This window comes from Trematomus bernacchii, unplaced genomic scaffold (assembly GCF_902827165.1).
Source record: "Trematomus bernacchii unplaced genomic scaffold, fTreBer1.1, whole genome shotgun sequence".
Classification (NCBI taxonomy): Eukaryota; Metazoa; Chordata; class Actinopteri; order Perciformes; family Nototheniidae; genus Trematomus; species Trematomus bernacchii.
This window is the reverse complement of record NW_022987840.1, coordinates 1790260-1808873: the sequence shown is the minus strand read 5'-3', so window position 1 is coordinate 1808873 and position 18614 is coordinate 1790260. Positions and strand designations below refer to the sequence as shown.

The 18614-nt window shown below is 41.3% G+C and overlaps 1 protein-coding gene across 1 annotated transcript; it reads right to left on the bottom strand.

Annotated features, from left to right (window-relative positions):
* Nucleotides 1-628: 628 nt before the first annotated feature.
* Nucleotides 629-17538, bottom strand: ago1 (argonaute RISC component 1). The gene is made up of 19 exons (XM_034112667.1): nt 17164-17538; nt 13630-13816; nt 11278-11398; nt 10081-10262; nt 9344-9480; nt 8886-9020; nt 8586-8673; nt 8247-8394; nt 8007-8126; nt 7766-7888; nt 7444-7577; nt 6873-7057; nt 6581-6740; nt 6278-6368; nt 4569-4763; nt 4261-4395; nt 4069-4170; nt 3728-3927; nt 629-3242 (listed from the first exon to the last, which is right to left on the bottom strand). The coding sequence occupies exons 1-19, from the start codon at nt 17186-17188 to the stop codon at nt 3134-3136; spliced, it is 2577 nt and encodes an 858-aa protein (XP_033968558.1). The 5' UTR covers nt 17189-17538; the 3' UTR covers nt 629-3133.
* Between the last annotated feature and the right edge of the window lie 1076 nt (nt 17539-18614).

The window sequence follows — 18614 nt, the reverse complement described above, 5'->3', positions numbered from 1 at the left end:
TTACTTTACACTACTGTATTTCCTTATCAGACTGTGAATGTGAATTATCGAATACATTTGTGTTAAGTGGAGCCAAACAGCTGAAATTGGTAATCGTAAGTAATAATCTACATATCACAATGGAAACTCCCTAAAATGATTCATTTCATAACAGACAATTATTCTTGTATTACAGGTGATCTGACATGTATTATTTAAATATGCTAATGGTGAATTATAGTTATATGTTATGTTTAAATATTCAAAAGAGGCATATATAATGCTAAGTTTAAGTACATTTATGAGAAATTCAAGAACAGAAGTAGTAAACTAAACACCTTAAATTTGTATATTGCAGGTTTTCTTTGCACTAGTCGGAATGAAAACTCATTGCATCAAAATAGCCCAAACTTTCAATTTTGAACAGTGCTTGAGAAATATTTGTTATAATATTTTTGCTGAACAGAAGGTTTTGGGCTTCTGATGTGTAATGGAAAATGTATAAGCTACATTTTATCTTGATAATTCCTTTTTAAGAATAGATTCAACCAAAATCAGAGCAAACAATACTGTTTTTTCAGTTGTAAAAAAAATAAACACAACAGGATAATAAAAAACAATTTATTTTTTCTTTAAAAAATAACCCGCCCCAACAGAGTTCATACTATCACATACAGAGCCAAAACAATATGCTTTCATGTCCTTTCATTCAAATATATTGGGAAGTGCTATGACAAGGACTGTTCTTGATCAGTGGCTTCAATATTGCTTAGTCGGACAGTGAGGCTGTGTGGAGAGGAGTGGACTCTCCGGTGTCCACATGATGCATTTCCAGGGTGACTGCCATTTCGTCTCCCCCCTTTGCAAGGTGCTTTGTGGCTTCAGTGACTGAAGAACTGCATCTGGTTTCAGTGATAGTGGGAAATGCCCCAAGACTGATTTTTCTTTACTTTTTTCATCACAGAATGAGGGGTAAACACTGGCCCCAACTGTGAAAGGCTTGGCAACTGGTGAGCCAAAATACATAACGGGTTAATATTATATATTTATATATACAAATCACCTTGGACACAACGAAAGATCAGTAAAACGGTGTACAAAGGCATTTTGATTTTACAAGTTAATAAACACGATTTAAGAATCTTCTGATCTCTTATCTTTTGATCCCTTTCACCTCAAAAGGGTTTTTTACCATCAGACAAGATTTGAGGCGCTTTAACGGCAACTGAGGTGGAATTTTGAGACCGTTTCCACAGTGCCCTCTTGAGGAAATATCTGACACTAGTCACATCATCATCATCATAATAATGACAAAGGAAAAAGTCTTTATAACCGATACACAATCGAGGCAAAAACTAACAGGCAGTGACGAGCGCAAGGCTCCTACCTCTAAGTAAACCAAAATAAGGTGGCTCAGAATATCCAGTCATAAAAAATAAGTACATGCATTGTTTTTTCATTAATCCAGAAAGTGACTATATGTAAAGGCAGGGAATATTTTGTGGTAGTAATAGTGGCACACCCTGTTCAATGTAGCAATCCCCTATCTGTGCCGCCCATGCACACAGAGCACCAATGGGGATTGGCTAGCACAAGTAAGGGGATGCTGCGGGTGTGTGTTGTTTAAAAGTGAGGATACAAAGCAAGGATAGAATGTGATGATGGGAAGGGTGACGAAGGATAGTTTGGCTTAGAGGGGAATAAGGGGACAAGTGCATTTGAAGAGGTTGGTCTCTACATGCTAAAGAGACGGAGAGGGACGATATGTGTGTGCTTCTGCTTTTCAGGCTAATAATTGTAAATGCCTGCAGAGGGAAGAGCTTTGGGGATATAAGTGTAAAGGAACGCAAAGAAGTTTGCAGGTGGAAGATTAGAGTGCACCATCTCTACTGATACATGTTGGAATGTGCAGAATGATCGGAGCAAGTTCAATTGCTGAAAGTGAGTTCAGCTTTGCAGCACTTAAGTGATCACAGATTTATATTTGCCTGCATTCAAATCTACAGAGTGTTGACCTTGCCTATTGCCGTAGTTACCTATTTGTTCTGAAAGCTATGCATATGTGGGTGTAAAACTTCAATCTAGTCTGCGGCGAGTCTCAGCACAGACAAGTCCCACCATTTTGGAGTAAAACAAATAATCTAAAAGTAAATAAAAAGAAAAGTGCCTCGAATATCCTATAAGAGCTATGCATACAGAAAAAAAGGATTATCTTCCTGTTGAAGGGCCCCTTTTCCATTGGTTGGCATCACATTTGGCTGGTTAATAATGCTGGTTTAGGTGCATGGGGTGCAAGTGTATTTGATACACTCTATGCAAATGGTCCCTCTATTGTTTTGCTCGGCTTACGTAAGCTACATCTCTAAGGGACTCAACAACCAGCATAGAGAGTGCGGCAGGATTCTCTCCTGTATCTACGATATGCTACACCTGCTCTTTCTGTCTCTGCTAATATAAATACCAGAGGGCTAGCCTCGAATGTACTAACAAACTCTTTTGTGCAGGACTGGTGGCACCTACATGCTAATGCTAAGTGCTATTGTACCATACCTCAGACTCCTCAAGGCATTTAAAAAAATAACATTATTCAAAAACATTAAAAACATGAATGTAGTTCATGACATGAAATGATACAAGTAAGTGTGCGTGCCCAGTACCACCCCCTCTGGAGGATCCACATACTAAGGGGCTTGGACACTGGCATCCGGATAGGTCAAGAGGCAGCATCGAGGTGGCAGTTATTTGTGACTTTTTTTTTGTATTCTTTTTTTCCTGCCTGTTTTCCTCCTATCCGTATTACATACTTACATACAAAAGGGGTGTGAATGTAGTGTACAATACAATTACATAATAATAATAACCATGTTTAAAAATTCAACATAAAAAAGAGCAATAGCCCTGGTAAAGTAAAAACAAAGAAATGACAATAATAATAATATGGATAACTGTTTGAGTGCATGAGGCTGTAGAGTCTGCCTGTGTTTTACAGGTGAACGCCTTGTGTTCTTCAGGTGAATGACTGGCAGGTCTGTGGCGTATGCGTGGTGGGCAGTCATTGGGAATAAGGGATGGGGATGAGGTGATGGTTGGCCATGTGCCAACTCAGGTAGAAATGAAGTGGGGGGGGGTCGATGGTGGTGAGAGTAGGTGTAGCTCAGGCGAAGTACATGGTCCTCAGTGTGTCGTGGTGAATTTGAACAGCTTTAGCCAGCGCCTGGGGGTCCCGACCGTTACTCTGCCCGGACACATGGCTGCCCTCTCCACTGCAGAGATGACGGGGGAAAAGTTGCAGAACAATGATCGGTTACACTATATATGTAATTATTATCGAAATTGGTCCATGATAGCACATTGGGGAGAGAAATGCAGCATATTGTGTCCAACTACATCCTGTCTCATTTAAATGTAAGAAAAAAACTAGAACTATTATGATGAAACAATAAAACATGCGCCATTTTATAATTTTAGGCAGGTCAAACTGAATGAAATGATGGTATGCCAATATGATTAAAAAATATATAAGGACACATAATTATTAATTTCCTACCCTAATTTGAAGTCTAATGTAATTTACGTTTAACATATTTATGATAAAAAAGTAATTGAGCTTTAAATATTTCCCTTTTCCCAAAGACAGAATACAAAACAAAACATATTTTGGTCCTGAGAACTTTGGGAACCAAAACATTTCCTCACAAACAATGAGCTTTTGCAAATGCATGCGTCCATATTGCATCACCACACTCACCTGTCATGTTCTTTGTCCACCAGATGGTAGCGGGCACGGAAGGCCACAAGACGAGCGTAGTAGGCTGGCGCAGGGATGGAGACGGAGCGGGTACAGCGCACGTACGTGTGGCACAACTGGTACGTTAGAATCTGCAACTCGTCAGCCGTGAAGCGATTGTCGTCCCATAAGACGTAGTAATGAGACGGCCGGCTGGTACCCTGGAAACAGAGAAAGGGAAAAAATGTGATGAAACATCTGTTTAAGAAAAGGCTTAATAACAAAAACAACCAAATGCGACGTGAAGAGATAACTTACAGCAATGACAGACCACTATAACATGGTTGTCCTGTTCTCATTACCTGTATGCCTGCATGGCTGCACAGGTAGAAGTCAAACTCAAAGGGATGAGTGATGCTGGTGTCCACTGTCGTCCCGGCAGGAATATTTCCACTCTTCCCAATCTATTAAAAGAAAAAAACAATATGATCATTATTAAATATTTAGACAAGTATGCAAGTCTTTTTTAGATTTTTTTAAACTTAAAAGCTCACCCTTTCAGACTTGTCGGCACAGAAGAGGCGTGTGTGGTGGCGTTTCTGCACAACAATGTAGGTGATTCCTGGCTGATAGTCTTTCTCCAACTTAATGCACGCATCTCTGATGGCCAGCAGCTCGTAGTGGAGAATCTGCACACCAGAACAAAGACGTTGTTTATTAGCAGTCAAGCTGATATACTAACATGCTAAAATGCACTTTTCCAGCAGAAGTATGCCAGCATAAGCTTAAGTAATAAAAAAATAAGGCCTATTGAGTCTATACATACTATATCAGTATCTCAACAACCATGACTTCTTATCACCTGTGGCAACTGTCCCTCGGGAACTCCGTCTCTGTAGAAAATGATCCTGGTGGGCTTGAACCGAGTCGACTTGTAGAACTGAATTAACAATTCACGCACCATGTAAGACAAATCCTCAATGATCTCCTGCCTGGGCCGCTGGACTCGCACTGTGGCACAGTATCTGCTGGGATGAGCGTCCATACTGCCTACCACCTGGAAGAGAGGGAGGGAGGAAGTGACAGGTGAGGTGAGCAGGGCACTATCATTGGATTCCTGCTGGTAACACATTATGAGGTGCTTTGTAGAAAGGCATCCATCATATGTTGGATGGAGAGACAAAAGAAAAATCATGTTAGTCGACTACATCTAAATCCCCTGTTAGCAGTTATTTGTGTAAATGTTTATGTATGCTTCTCCAGGAATTGTGGGAGAACCACATCCAGCTTTTATTTTTCTTACTTCATACTCTTCCTCTGCACTGTCTACAACCACACTTTGCTCCTCAGTCAGGAGGAACAGACATATCCACTTTTCTCTCCCATCCTCTGCATTTGTGACTACAACATTTGTCATACAGTAACTGCTAGGCAACAACACAGCCAACCAGAGTTGAGCTGAGGTCAAGGGCGGAACGAGGAATGCCGTCATTTCCTTTCTGAACGTGAGTCAGTGATGAGCCATTTGGTTCCCTTAATCCCTCACTAACTTCCCTCTTACTAATTTATTTTCTTTGTTCAGCCCCATTTGTATTTGTCTAAATGAACACTCAGATTGACTGCAGACTTCAGTTTCTTATGGGAACACTTCTACATTTATTCATTCAAAATTGCATGGTTGAGAGTTTTGTACAAGAGAGAGAGTAAACAATACTTATTAAATCAGTGAATTAGTGGTGCAACTAATGATGATTTTAACAAAAATGCCAAAATGAATTAAAAACGGCACTCCCAAGTTAAGTGATTAATTAATCTCATGTATCTGACAGTCAATAAACATATGAGTATTTCCCTGTTTTTGCAATCATTTGGATGAAGTTGATAATAAACACTCAGATGAGAAATAATTATAATGTTTGTTTTTTAAAGTTTTTTGATTAGCTTCTCAATATTAAGGGTGTTTTAGCTCTTCTATATTAAACATACTATTTATGGCTGTGGGAATTTTCTTTTACTAGCATAACTGTGCACCGTTGTCACATAGTGCCACTGTAACCAGGCAACCACAACCATGGGTGTTAGCCTTTCTATGACATCTTGTGGACATTTGCATTTGCATTTTTTCCCTTTAGAGTGCCCCTGCCGACTGAGCATCTGGACTGTCATCAGCGAAGCCACATGACGCTGTGCTACGCACTAACAATCCAATTTCACTTTATATAACTATATACTTAAAAATAGATAAACACTTTTTTATAGCTTTCTCATTCATCAGATATAGCTTTGATTCAACCCTCTGTATGTTGTAGCCGAAACACGGCTTTGACAAAAACAAACAGCAGCAGGGGACAGAGCCTGCCTCACTATCATGCATATCAATTTGGTTAAATGTAATAATCAAGTGTCTGAATAACGTCATATTGAGAAATGCTGTCAAATCTTACTTAATAGCTCAACCTGCATGCCCTGGTTTGACTGACCCGCAGTATTTGCACATTTCCTTTCTTTTTTCCTGAGGTTATGTTCAGGGTCAACTAGTGTTGTTTAATGAAGGTTTTATTTCAGACTTACAGCAGTAATGGAGGGCTTCTTGCCATCTCCAGCAGGGGGGTGTGTGACGTCTGCTCCCAGGAAGATAACCGGCTGCTGAAACACTGCTGACCTGAGACAGCACATAGAGGAGGAGATGCAAATTAGACTTGCTCATAAAGGCAGTAGGGGGAGTTATATTATCATAACAGGCTGAACAACTTAGATAAGTCAAAACAATGTCATCCAGCTAACTTTGTGTGCTATCATTTCTTTAAAACTTGGAATTGGAGACCTAATACACAATACAAAACTTGGCTTGTAAGTGCCCAGACAGCAGCTTACCGTTGATGAGGCACCAGGATGTTGTTGATGCCTCCCAGCTTCACGTTGATCTTGAGGCAGAGGTTGGAGAGGGTCTGAGGAGACGTCTTCACCACGTTCTTCACCTGCACGCACTGCGTGGCCATGCCCAGGAGGGTGTCCCCAACGCGCTTTACCTCCGCTAAAAGGGGACAGTTTGGAAATGGGAACAGACTGAGGATGCATTTTCTCTAGTTCAGCATTCAAGCAATATTTCTTGATGTCTTTTAATGATGCCAGACAAAGTGTATATCCAAGAAAAAAAACTGCCTACCATAGACAGGAGTTTTTCCGGGCAGAATGACGATGATGAGCTGCAGTCCAGAGTAAGTGTTCTTCAGGTGTCTGAACATGGGCTCCACGCTGTCCGCTCCCTGGGCGTATTTACAGAAACATGGCTGACCCTGGATGGGCATCCCAGCATCCTTAGAGATTTTACGCAGCTGGTCTGTGAAGTTCCTGAAAGGAAATCAGATCAGTTTAGATACAATTCAGCATTTAAAATTGTTAGTTTTTCACTAAAAAGTGGCAAGTGTCTTAACTGGAGTATAATAAATAATGTGTTTCTTAACTAAATGTAAGGTAAAGTCATTCCCTAACTTATTTTGGCAAGACAAAATCATGACATATATATTTTGTAGGACATTATAAACAGGAATGTTATAAACTATATTATACATGAATTATTTATGGTATTTCAGGCTCAATAAGGGGGTGGTGGATTTATATTTTTTCTCTTCCTAACAGCTCAAATAAAACAGGATCTTGTGACTTGAGAAGAGGTGTAGGGGGAAATTATATAATTCCTTCCAAAAAATGTATTCCCACTGTTGGTTAGTACTTACTTAAGCACCTCTTCTCGGCACTGTTTCTGGGGGGCAAAGCAGGCAATCGCCCACACTTTGATCTCAATGCCGTTATAAAACTGCTTCCCCCTCATGTCCCACACGCCCTGGTTTGGAGTTGCGATGGCACGATTCTGTGGAAGAGAGGGGACAGGGGGAGAGAAAGTTTAAAACAAATGAGGTCAGATCTACCGCAAAGTTATGTATACAACTCTGTGCGAGAAATGCAACTTAAGTCTTTCTGACCTACGACTTAAAGACTCTTGCAGCATAACTCAAAAACTGATTACATTTTTGCAATAATAATTTAATTGGGTCTTACCCGTCCTCCATACTGCAGGATAGGGGCAGGTAACACCCTGCCTGTCACCTCAGCCATTTCATCTTTCACTTTGATCCCAAACTCCTGGATGTACGGGTCCAGGTTGAAGTTAGCATTCTTCATCTGTGAAGAGAAAAACACCATCCATCAGATCCCACAATCTCTGTGTAAAAACTTTAAATCACAGAGTCATACATTCTCATGCGTTGTTGTTGTCCCACCAGTTGTCTCTACAACTCACCAGCCTGCTGATCTCCTCCTGTCTGTCGGGCGCAGAGCGAGCCGTGGCTTTGATCATCGTGGAGGTCTGATTATCTGTCAGCTTCTTGATGCATCGTTGCCCTGCTACAATGTTACACACCTGGAACCAGAAAACAAGAGTCATTAGGGTGAAAACCTTGTTTATTCACATGCACTAATCCTGAATGCATCAAGTCAGAATACAAACATATATCACATAACTCTTTCAGATCTTTCTCACCTCCAGAGGCAGGTAGGTGTGCTTCTGCTCCTGCCCCACCTGTAGACAGGGTAGGTGGGGGTATTTTAGCTGCAGGTTATACTTCTGCTTGAAGTACTGGGCCACTGTACATTCTACTGTCTGCCCACTTTCTAGCTGGAGGGGAAACCTGGATAAAGAAACAACAAACGTGAACTACTGTATGATCTGTATTAAGAAATTGCCTTTGCTGTTATGCTGCAAATCATTTTAAATACACCAATGCATCACTTCCCAGCTCCTAAATTGCTGATTCATCCAGGTGTTAAGTTATTACAATAATAACAGATCAGACTCCTATTATATGGTCTGTGTACTTACGTTTGGTGGCTGGCAGGTCGTCGGGTGACATTGCATACACGATATTTTCTCTTCATTTGTCCACAGTGGGTCACCTCCACCTTTAGGCCTGTTAATGGCAAGTGATAAACAAAATAATTAACACAAACAAATACAAGAGGAATCGAAATTACAAGAAAAGTAATCAAAAGGAGCAACGCATCACACCTGATGTGAGAAAGACAATCTTACGACAGAGGCAATAATGTGTACATTTATTTTTTTGTAAAAGGTTTATCATGGAGTGTTGGAATGCACTTTACACACCGGCCAGTGGCCCACCTTTAATCTCCTTGGTGAAGCGAACTCTTTGGGAGTCAGTGAGAGTCTTAGGCTGCTCGTCGATATTGCGGATATCCAAGACTTCACACATGAACTCAATAACAGGCTGGGCTTTGTAAAAAGCCGTGGCGGACACTAGAGGGAGACAGAGAACAGCAAAGAGTCTGTACAGGTCAGAGAAGGACAACTTAACAAAGAGGTGCATAAGTTCACGTCATGTAATAAGGCTTTACATCCTAATTAAATGCATTTATTAGAGCCAAATTAATGTTATAAGCAGCCAGAGAAGCTTATATTTATTATATTTGATTATAGTTGATGTAATGATTGATTGTTAAAATGTCTTTCTTTGTTCCTTGAGTATATTATATATGTTTTGTCTGCCCAGTTATGCAATGTCAGTAAAAAACACGAGATCACTGACTGACTTCACACACTCGGTCCCTTCAGTGACTCACCATCAATGTTAAGCATCATCTTCCACATGGCGGGGCGCACAGACTGGTGGAAACCAAACCAGACTTCCCTCCCCCCACCCAGTGGGTGGTAGTATCCTTCAGGTGGGGAGAAAAATGAACGGCCCACTGGAGTGTACCTAATTGGAGGAGCAGGAAAAAAAGACTTGACTTAATTCAAAAGCATGACCTCAGCATGACTTCATGTTCACAAATGTTGTGGTTTCATGTAGGGGGCGTTGCAGAATAATTTTGCACCTAAAATGACTTGAAAGCACTCTTGGGGGGAGGAAACAAGAACAACTGCATAGAAAAACACCGATATAAGAGTAATGAGGAACTGTACTGGTTTTGTCTGAAACAGGCTAAAACATGGGAAGACATTATTACTGAACTGATACTTTCCACAATGGTCTGTGACTTTAAAACTTTCTTCTTGAACGTTTTCAGGGCGAGTCATCATGATATCAGTATTGCCTTGCTTAGCATTGTTCAGGTGGACACATTCACACAGGTCTCAGCTAACAACTTTTGTTAAGTGACTCTGACCCCTGGAGGTTTAATGTCTAATGCATATAAATGGAACAACACAGTAAACCTTACCAGACTGCACAGTCATTTTGTCGACTTGGAAAAAACACACCTTATCAATCTGAATACAACTCAATTTCACTTCACCAGGAGAGTTGCAGTATGTCTGTATGTTTGAGACAAAGAGGGACAGGGTTGTTATGGTTTACCTCATAGAGGCCAGGTGGCGCATGGCCACGTCCAGGGCTTGAACCGAGTCGAGGGGGACCTGCAGCCGACCGCTGACCAGAGTCTCCTGCAGCAGGCGCCATGACACTTTGGCCAGAAAACGGATGGACACCTTGAAGATTCGGTCTTTGCCCTCACCTGGGATAGTTACCTCAAATTCCACCTGGAGAAATAGAGGAAAGAAAGGACAGATACAGAGAGGAGAGGTAAAGAACAAGGCTGCAGGAGACGGAAAACTATTTCCAGAAATTGATTGAAGATGGACTATACGAGAGAAGCAAATGACCAGGCTGTGTAATATAATGTGAACTTCAGTCGTACAGGATTTATTACTCAAAAAGGCATTTTTTTGTTTTCATCGCTGTATAAATTCTTATATGTGACTATATGCATTACCACATGTGTCTGATCCTTTTATATATAGTCTATGGTCTGAAGCCCTCAATAAATAGTTTGATGTGAACTAATGTGCTTTCTCTCTAAGTGTTAGAGGAGAAAATCAATACCACTCTCAATGGTGAATATGAAACCACAACCAGCCTCCTAATAGATTAGCTTAGCATTAAGACAGGAAACTGAAGAAAACTGCAAGCCAAACTGTCAGAAAGAAACAAAATCTGCCAACTAGCACGTCTGAAGCTCACTTATAACCACCCATATTGTGTTGCTTGAATCTGTACAAAAATATAAACTTCACAAATTGCAGTTTTTGAGTTTTGATATGTGCTGGAGTATTTCATCCCCTATGTATTATGTATGATAAGCTAAGTTAACTGGCTGTGGCAAGACAGTTACAAAAAGGGTTTTGATCTTCTTATCTAACTCTCAGCAAGAAAGCGAATAGAATAAGCGCTTTTACTTTAAGACTAGAAATAACTGAAAGCAGAACGCTTTGTACTCAAAAACATATGGAGACAAAAATTCTCCAACCTGACAGTAACAGTTTTTCATAAAAGAGTGGGCGTCTGTTTTTGTTATGAACACTGGGATAAACATATGTGCTCTGCAGGAGATAAATAGCGCTTTCTGTTCAATCATTTTCACTAAACCCTTCCTCCCCGAGAGATATAGTTTTACTCTAACTCGAAAAAGGCTTAAGATCGACGTTATTGATCCCTGAGGAGACATGAGTGTGCGGGAATGGCATGATGTAAAGCAAGACCAGTGTAAACCTTTACCTTCTCACTCCCAATAGGAAGTGCTAGCACTGTGTAGATGTTCTTCTTGCCGTCATACACCGGCTTCCTGTCGCCAAAGAGCTGGGGCTTGAAGTGTTGCACCATGTATTCCACCACCTCTCTGTAGGAAGACAAACACACAAAATGGAATGAGATTAACAAGAACTGCTGTGCCTAGTGAAACCATCGCCATTGTGATCGTGGTAGGGGGGGTGCAGCTCTCCAGAAGATAGAATATTGATCATGCAGGATGCAGCTGTTGGGTGCAATATCTCATGGTCACAGGGGTAGAGGCAAGGACAAAAAGAGTTAGGTTGTGGGCGTGGGGGCCACCTTTCAATGCACGGTGCCTTGGCCTTCATATAAAGTGTGGGGGATGTTCAATTGGTCTAAAAAGAAGAGGTCAAAGGGCTTGACCTTGGGAACCTTTGTCTTGTACCCCAAATCCAAAAAAGATGTGAGAAGGTAATTTCAGGTTTTCTGAGCAAGCAACTATTCTATCAGAAATAGAAGTTTACTGATTTGTTCATTTGTTATTGTTGACACACTTGGAAGAACAAAGCTCTCCTTGAGTGCTCTCTTGACTTTTGCTGAGATCTTAAATGCAATGATTTGCATGTTCAATCAGAAAAAAAATAACTCTATATGCAACTAACAATAAGAATTATTTGGTTTTGAGGAAACATGCAAAAGTCAGAGAATGGCTTCCAATAGCCAGATACCATTTTTGTTTAGGAAATTATAATAATTGTTGAATTTTTCTAGATAGAAAGACAGATTTGACACTGGTTCCAACTGATTATTGATGAATCACCAGCGGGCAAAGGCTCTTACTCAGCCACACTGGGACAATAAACTCAAGAGTTCCCGGACAAGGCTAGTGACAAGACACTGGTCACCTCAGTATGATACAACAAGTTTGGGCTTTAGCAGAGAAGGCTGAGTAAAACAGAACATGGCATTCAGAGAAGAGAAAATTCTCCTAAATCAAACATAACAAAAATATATGTATTGTGTTGCATGTTTCCAAAGCAGACCAGGCAAGTCTTATTTAGAGAGACATGCACTCTGGAGAGCTTTGACAAATGTCAGCATGGCATTCCCGCTCTGAATAAATGTGTAATTTATGTTTATGAACTGTGTGTTGCTTGGATGAAAGTAATAAATGTGGCAAATCATAACCATAACAGCAATTTGATATATATTTGTTACAGCTGGAATAAAGATGGAGGGGGGCCAGTAAAAACTATATAGGGATTATTAGTTTCACTGTAAAAATGAAAGCTTGCAAGCGTTTACCAAGTAACTTAGCAACCCATGCTAATGTGGCTCTGTGCAATGAATAGAATACAAATAAGCTTTTCTTTTGCAATAAAACCTGCTCCAATCTTAATTATTTCGCCTATTTTACACTAGCCTTTTATGACAAATGTATCAAGCCACTAACAACATCTTTATGCTACCTAATCATATCGTTAGAAACCTTTTAATCTGCATCAGACAGCAAACAATTAAGCTACCTAATACCAGGGCTCCTTCAAGCACACAGCATAGGCAACAGTCAAGGTGAAAGGGTCAGTTAAGATTCACTTTGACTCCACCATCTGTCAGTGACTGCGGCCAAACTACCACTGGAGAAGCTTCCTACTGCCCAACACGCTGTGAAACATCATTTTTGCCTTATTTTGCACAGATGTATTGACTTGTATTACCTTTCTTTTGCTCTTTAAGTTGATGAGTATTTATACAGGTAGGATTTTAACACAGGCTTTACAGTCAGTTTAAAGCAAGAAGAATGAAGCTGCTAATTTATGTAATTTAAATAACCCTAAATATGCACTTTAATTTCAATCAAATATTAATGTTCCTACATTACGGAGCTGCGTGCTACAAACACTACTCATGGTGAAGAAAACCAATCCATGCAAGGCAGACTTGTAGACTTGCATTAGTTTGCATTCTTTTCCCACACAAATAAATAGTAATCAACCTGAAAAATACATAAATGAGTTGTTACAAAGAATGACATTTAAATCCAGGGGCGCATTGTTCATGTTGAAAGAAGCTGTAGTTGCTGCCTTCTGCAAGAACGTCAACACAGTGATTACAAGTGACTGCTTTCTTTCATCATTAAATCCAATTTTCTTTCATTATCCAATTTCAAGCTGTTCCACACAGCAGACATTTCAGCTGCTTGTTGACTTTTTAAAATGCATGCCTCGCTGTCAAAAGTTTAAAAATGCTAATGAAACATGACATGCTGACTAGTACTGATCGTTCAGATTGATGTGGGACATCATAGACAAGAAGAAATATTGAAGGTGTAGCCACAGTCTTCACATCTCCTTTTACCTGTTGACTCTCCGAGGGCACTTGTCAGGCTTAATGTCCACCTCATAGTGAAAGACGTCCATCTTTGGGATCTCCACCTCGAAGTAGTTGGCCAGCAGCTTGATGGGCTTGCCCACGGTGCCAAAGCCAGGCCGGCGGGGGGCATGGAACACCTGCTGCAGGGGTGGGGGGAAGGCCCCCATGGGCACTGGACAGGAAAGAGATAGAGAGCCATCCACAAGGAAGGGTGACAGAGGGGAGGAGGTTCAGATCAAAGAGGGTAAGAATGCAAAGCAAAGCAACAGCAGGAAAAGAAGAAGAATTTAATGTAGAGGAAGGGCAAATGGCCAAAGCAGGCATTCATAACAAATAGAGTGGTTAAGTGAGGAGGTGGCAGAGGAAGTGGTTGTGAGAGGGCAATAAGGGTGAGAAATGTGGCAGGGAAGGAAGCGTAGGCAGGGGCAAAAGAGAGGACATGATGGTGAGGTGGACACAGGAGAGAGTGGCAGGAACAGAAGAAGGAGAGGGAAAGATAATGAGAGAGATAAACAATGAGAATGAAACAGTTAAGAATGAACATGTATATATGGGGCAGGGGGAAAGGAGAGAGGTATGTTATATAAGAAGTCAGATAAAAGTTGATTGAGGAGAGTATTAAAAAAAGGCATAAGGAAGAGGAGGAGGATTAACCAGATTAGATCAGATGAGGATGGACAATGATGAGAAGGGGGAGGATGGTAGAAATATAAATTATGGCGGGAGAAAAAAGGGAAATAAATTAGACTCTTTTTTTAATAGTGTAGCAAGGTAGCAAAGCAGGATTTGGATGATTTTACATGATCTTTATTCTTCAGGTTTGTTGTACTTCTGAACACATCCCAGCTGTAGGGAACATACAATATGTTTACACTTTTCAAAATACCTGACAAACCTTTTTGGAACTTTCAGGGGTTTGTTGCAGCTAACAATCTTAAGCTCGTTGAATGGTTTTTCAGCATCCATACTAGCATGGTCACTCTCAATCTTAAAAACAAGGCGGTCCTAGACTGGGTGCAGAGTGTGAGGTTAGCTGTGACTCCTGCCTGAAAGGGGCCCAGGGCCTTAACCTCGGGGTCCCCAGAGAACAGCCCTTCTCCACCACAACAAAGACCCCAGCTGCCCTGCTCCTCCGTAACACACACACACACAAATTCAGGGGTGTACGACAGAGGGAGCGCCCTTGCTACGGTGATCACCCACCCTCACACACACAAGCGCAGGGGGCCCCAACTACATTCCCAGCCTCACCATGGAGACACCTCGGCAACACAGCATTGTCATGGATATCAGGGGACCTGTGTGTGTGTGTGTGTGTGTGTGTGTGTGTGTGTGTGTGTGTGTGTGTGTGTGTGTGTGTGTGTGTGTGTGTGTGTGTGTGTGTGTGTATGTGTGTATGTGTCTGTGTGTGTGTGTGTGTGTGTGTGTGTGTGTGTGGAGATGGGAGGAGGCAGGGTGCCGCTGTGGTCATGCTGAAGAGACCTTGGCACGGCCCCTTTTGGTCCTGCACTGTTCCCAAATCAGTCCGAGGCGCCTGTGTATCCAAGACTGGAAAAGTTCCATTTTAAAAAGCTACGAGGGAAATCCTTGGGTCAAACAAACCCCTCAATGATATGCTGACTAAGCTTTTCAAATCTGACAGGAAAGTTAACATTAGCCATAAAACACAGCAAGATTCTCTGCTTAGTGTGTGAGTCTGTGTGTAGTATCAAATGTACAACACATCTGACAAACACCCAAACACAGACACTGGACATGTGTTGACCACACATACTCTTTGTGTAAGAGAGCATTTGTGTGTGTGAATCTGAGCATCTAGAGTGAGTTGTGATTGTTGCGCGCACACACACAATGACACACACTTTGCCCTCGTGCCAGTGAAGGCAGATGGTGAGAAGCGGAGCCAGCGCTTTCACATATCCCAAGACAATAGCACTCTTTCCCGGGCGCTAAGACTCAAAGCAGACTTTGGTGCTGCATCATAACAGGAAAACACTCACTAACTGTCTTCACAGTGACGTAACAAGCAATAAGCCCACGTCACATGGGAAATGACTACTTTTATAGTCATAACTTACGGAACATGTCGTTTTTGTGCACATTATTTTGGTTCATAAATGGTAAATGTGCATGTTTTAGGATCCTTTGGTGAAATCTGCATACAACAAACTGTAAGCTCATTTTAAAACGTAGATAATTAACAGTAACATTTTTACAATTAAAGGATCAGTATGTAGCTTTTAAATATTTCAGTCTAGACTTTTATGGCTTTAGCCGTTTGAAAGTGTGATATACTTGTCTGTCACTGACATTCAAAAATAATATTACAATGACATTAAAATCTCAAAACTGGACACAGTAGCTGATTATTACCAGGACACCCCTTCCCTTGTCACAAGATCCCAACAGGCCAAGTACATAAACAAAAGGGAACAGACAATTATGCATCAATTGCTTTGGCCAAACCATTTGGCTCTCTTCATAATTGGCTGTTGACCATCAGCTCAATCTCTGAAAATAGCAATTGAATAATCACACTTCACACACAAAAGCAGACTTTGAGATGAGGGGCCCCGGGGGACCCTTCCCCCATCATAAAATATAAAAACTTTTCAAGTGAACTTAAGGGTCAGCGTTTGGTTTGACAATGTAATGTCTATCTCTGGATAAATGTACAAATGGAAAATATATCCACAGAGTGTTCAGATAACTCTCAATATAAAAACCTTCCCATTAAATAATAAACTCCAGGGTTCAAGGTTTTCCACAATAGGAGGACTTTATACCTTGGCATATAGACTAACTGCTTTATGTTTTAATTGGCTGCCTCCACACCTCAGTGTCATACAAGAAACCTGCTAAATAAAGATCATCACTGGCACTGATAAGCACTAGCTGTAAATCTAAAGCATGCAGAGTGAAACCCTCACATACAACTGCAATGCACTGCACATGCTTCTCAGTCTTTCTAAAAACAGATCATGTCAACTCCATAGGCAGATATCACAATTTAGGGTTATTTTTGGTGCATAATAAATAAATAATGCATTTTTCTCTGCAGATCTTAGGCCTGTGTCTCTAATGTGCGAATGTAATGCATATGTGTTAAACAGTCTTAAGACAACCTGAACCGTGTGCTAAACTGTCAGTGAAGGGGAGGCTGGGTGCAGCCAGATGCTGCTGCTGATGTGCTGCTGCTGGAAGGCGGGCTTCACTTCATCCCTCCTCACCCCGATTCCCACGACCTCCATGGCCCCATGCATGGCTTAGGATACTGTCAGCGCTCCAAAATGCATGTATGTAGCTTAAAATCTGGCTAAAAATATCCTTCTCCACACAGTGGTGTGCATGCAGTCTGCAGGAGAGCCACCTCCATCTCACACTTTCTCAACAGACGGGGTTGTCTCCTTCTACATCACCCTGATGCTAAGGCCAGGCTACGGTTTTCCCAAATGCAGTCTACAGACATAATTCTAGCGCCAGGATTGATACTATGTTAAAGTGAAAAGATGAACCTACCATCGCCAGACGGTCCCGGCTCCATCCCATTCACTTAGCAGCGCGGGTACAAGCTAGTTTGTCCGGGGGTGCTGTGGCCAAACAACCGGCCCCTTCAGGCTGGAAGCGTCTCAGACTTCCAGCCCCCTCCTCTCGGCGTGTAGTCTCTTCCCCTCTCGGTGTACCCCCGCCCCCCTGCCACTACCAGAACCCCCCAGACCCGCAGAGGAGTTGAGGCTAACGGCCCGGGAATAGCTGGCTCGTCTGCCCGGTGACCCTGCAGGTAGATACGGTAGAACCGGAGGGCGATACTGTGTGACTGATGCCCGCTCTTCTCCCTCCACAGTGCGCTCCCTCTCGGCGCTGTGATGAGTCCGACAGTCAGCGTCTCTGAGGTCTCTGGTCCGTCTGTTGTGCTCCTGCTCACCGTTCAAGCAGGATTCTTCAGCAGAACAAAAAAAGGCCAGCCCCTCACCCCCCAAAAAAATCTGAAACTTCTTCTTTGCCATTAGAAAGTGCTAAAGGAACTGTTGATGAACTTGCTGTCACACCCCAGAGGTTGAAGGAGGAACTACACTGCAGATATGCAAATGTCTGGACAAGTGTTTCAAGAGATGTCCTTTGAAAGTTTGCACCAAATGTATGTGCAAAACATACACTTGCGAGGTTTAGAATTCACATGTGTATTTATTACTACAAAAATCTGTATTTTATTCCTGCACAGTATTTACATTCAATTTTTAGCTAATCTTAGTCTACTATGTTATATAGTTTACTTCTTATGCATTTACCTCCACATTGGTCACTTTCAACATTATCTTGCCCTATTTTATTTCTGTTTGTTTCTTCTTGCCCTATTTTTGTATTGGTTATGTCTTTATTTATATTGCATTGTGGAAGAAGCCTGGGACTTAAGATTTTCCTTGCAATAACTGCACTGTTGCTACCATGCATTGGACAATAACATCTGTGAATTGATAATCAATTAACTTTCATGCGCTAGAAAAAAGGTGAGATTTCTTTGTGATCAAAGCTTCTCTTTTTAAGCACATGTAACCTGGGCATTAAAAAAAGATGGTCATCTATGTGTAACCCTTTGTCCCCTAAAGCCTAAACCACAGACAGTACGTGTGTGTAGCATCTGAACATCCAAGAGGTTACAGTTCTTTCATGAGCTAGAAAAATAAACCATCTGTCATTTGTTTTTTCACTTTTTATAAGCCTGTACTAGAACTTTTTTTAAGTGGATCTTCAGGATTAGGCCTATAGGCTATAAGAGGAAAATGTGGCCAAAGTTATTTTAGGATCAGGACATTTCTAAATATTTTGAACGTAATGTGGAGGAAAAATATACTTTTCTCTGTACAGTTAGTTGTATTTTTTGGGGAAATTCAACATTCTTAAGAAGAGTTGGGTCAACGTCAAAACAAAGTTTAGGCATTTGTATCAATAACTGCATCAACGTGGCACCA

What these genes read in the sequence shown, in the direction of transcription:
- ago1 (XM_034112667.1), bottom strand. Translation starts at nt 17,188, where the DNA reads ATGGAGCCGGGACCGTCTGGCGATG. An exon ending in TGCCCTCGGAGAGTCAACAG is followed by an intron (nt 11,399 to 13,629) that starts GTAAAAGGAGAT and finishes GTCTTCCTACAG; the next exon opens with AGAGGTGGTGGAATACATGG. An exon ending in GTGGACAAAGAACATGACAG is followed by an intron (nt 3,243 to 3,727) that starts GTGAGTGTGGTG and finishes TCATCTCTGCAG; the next exon opens with TGGAGAGGGCAGCCATGTGT.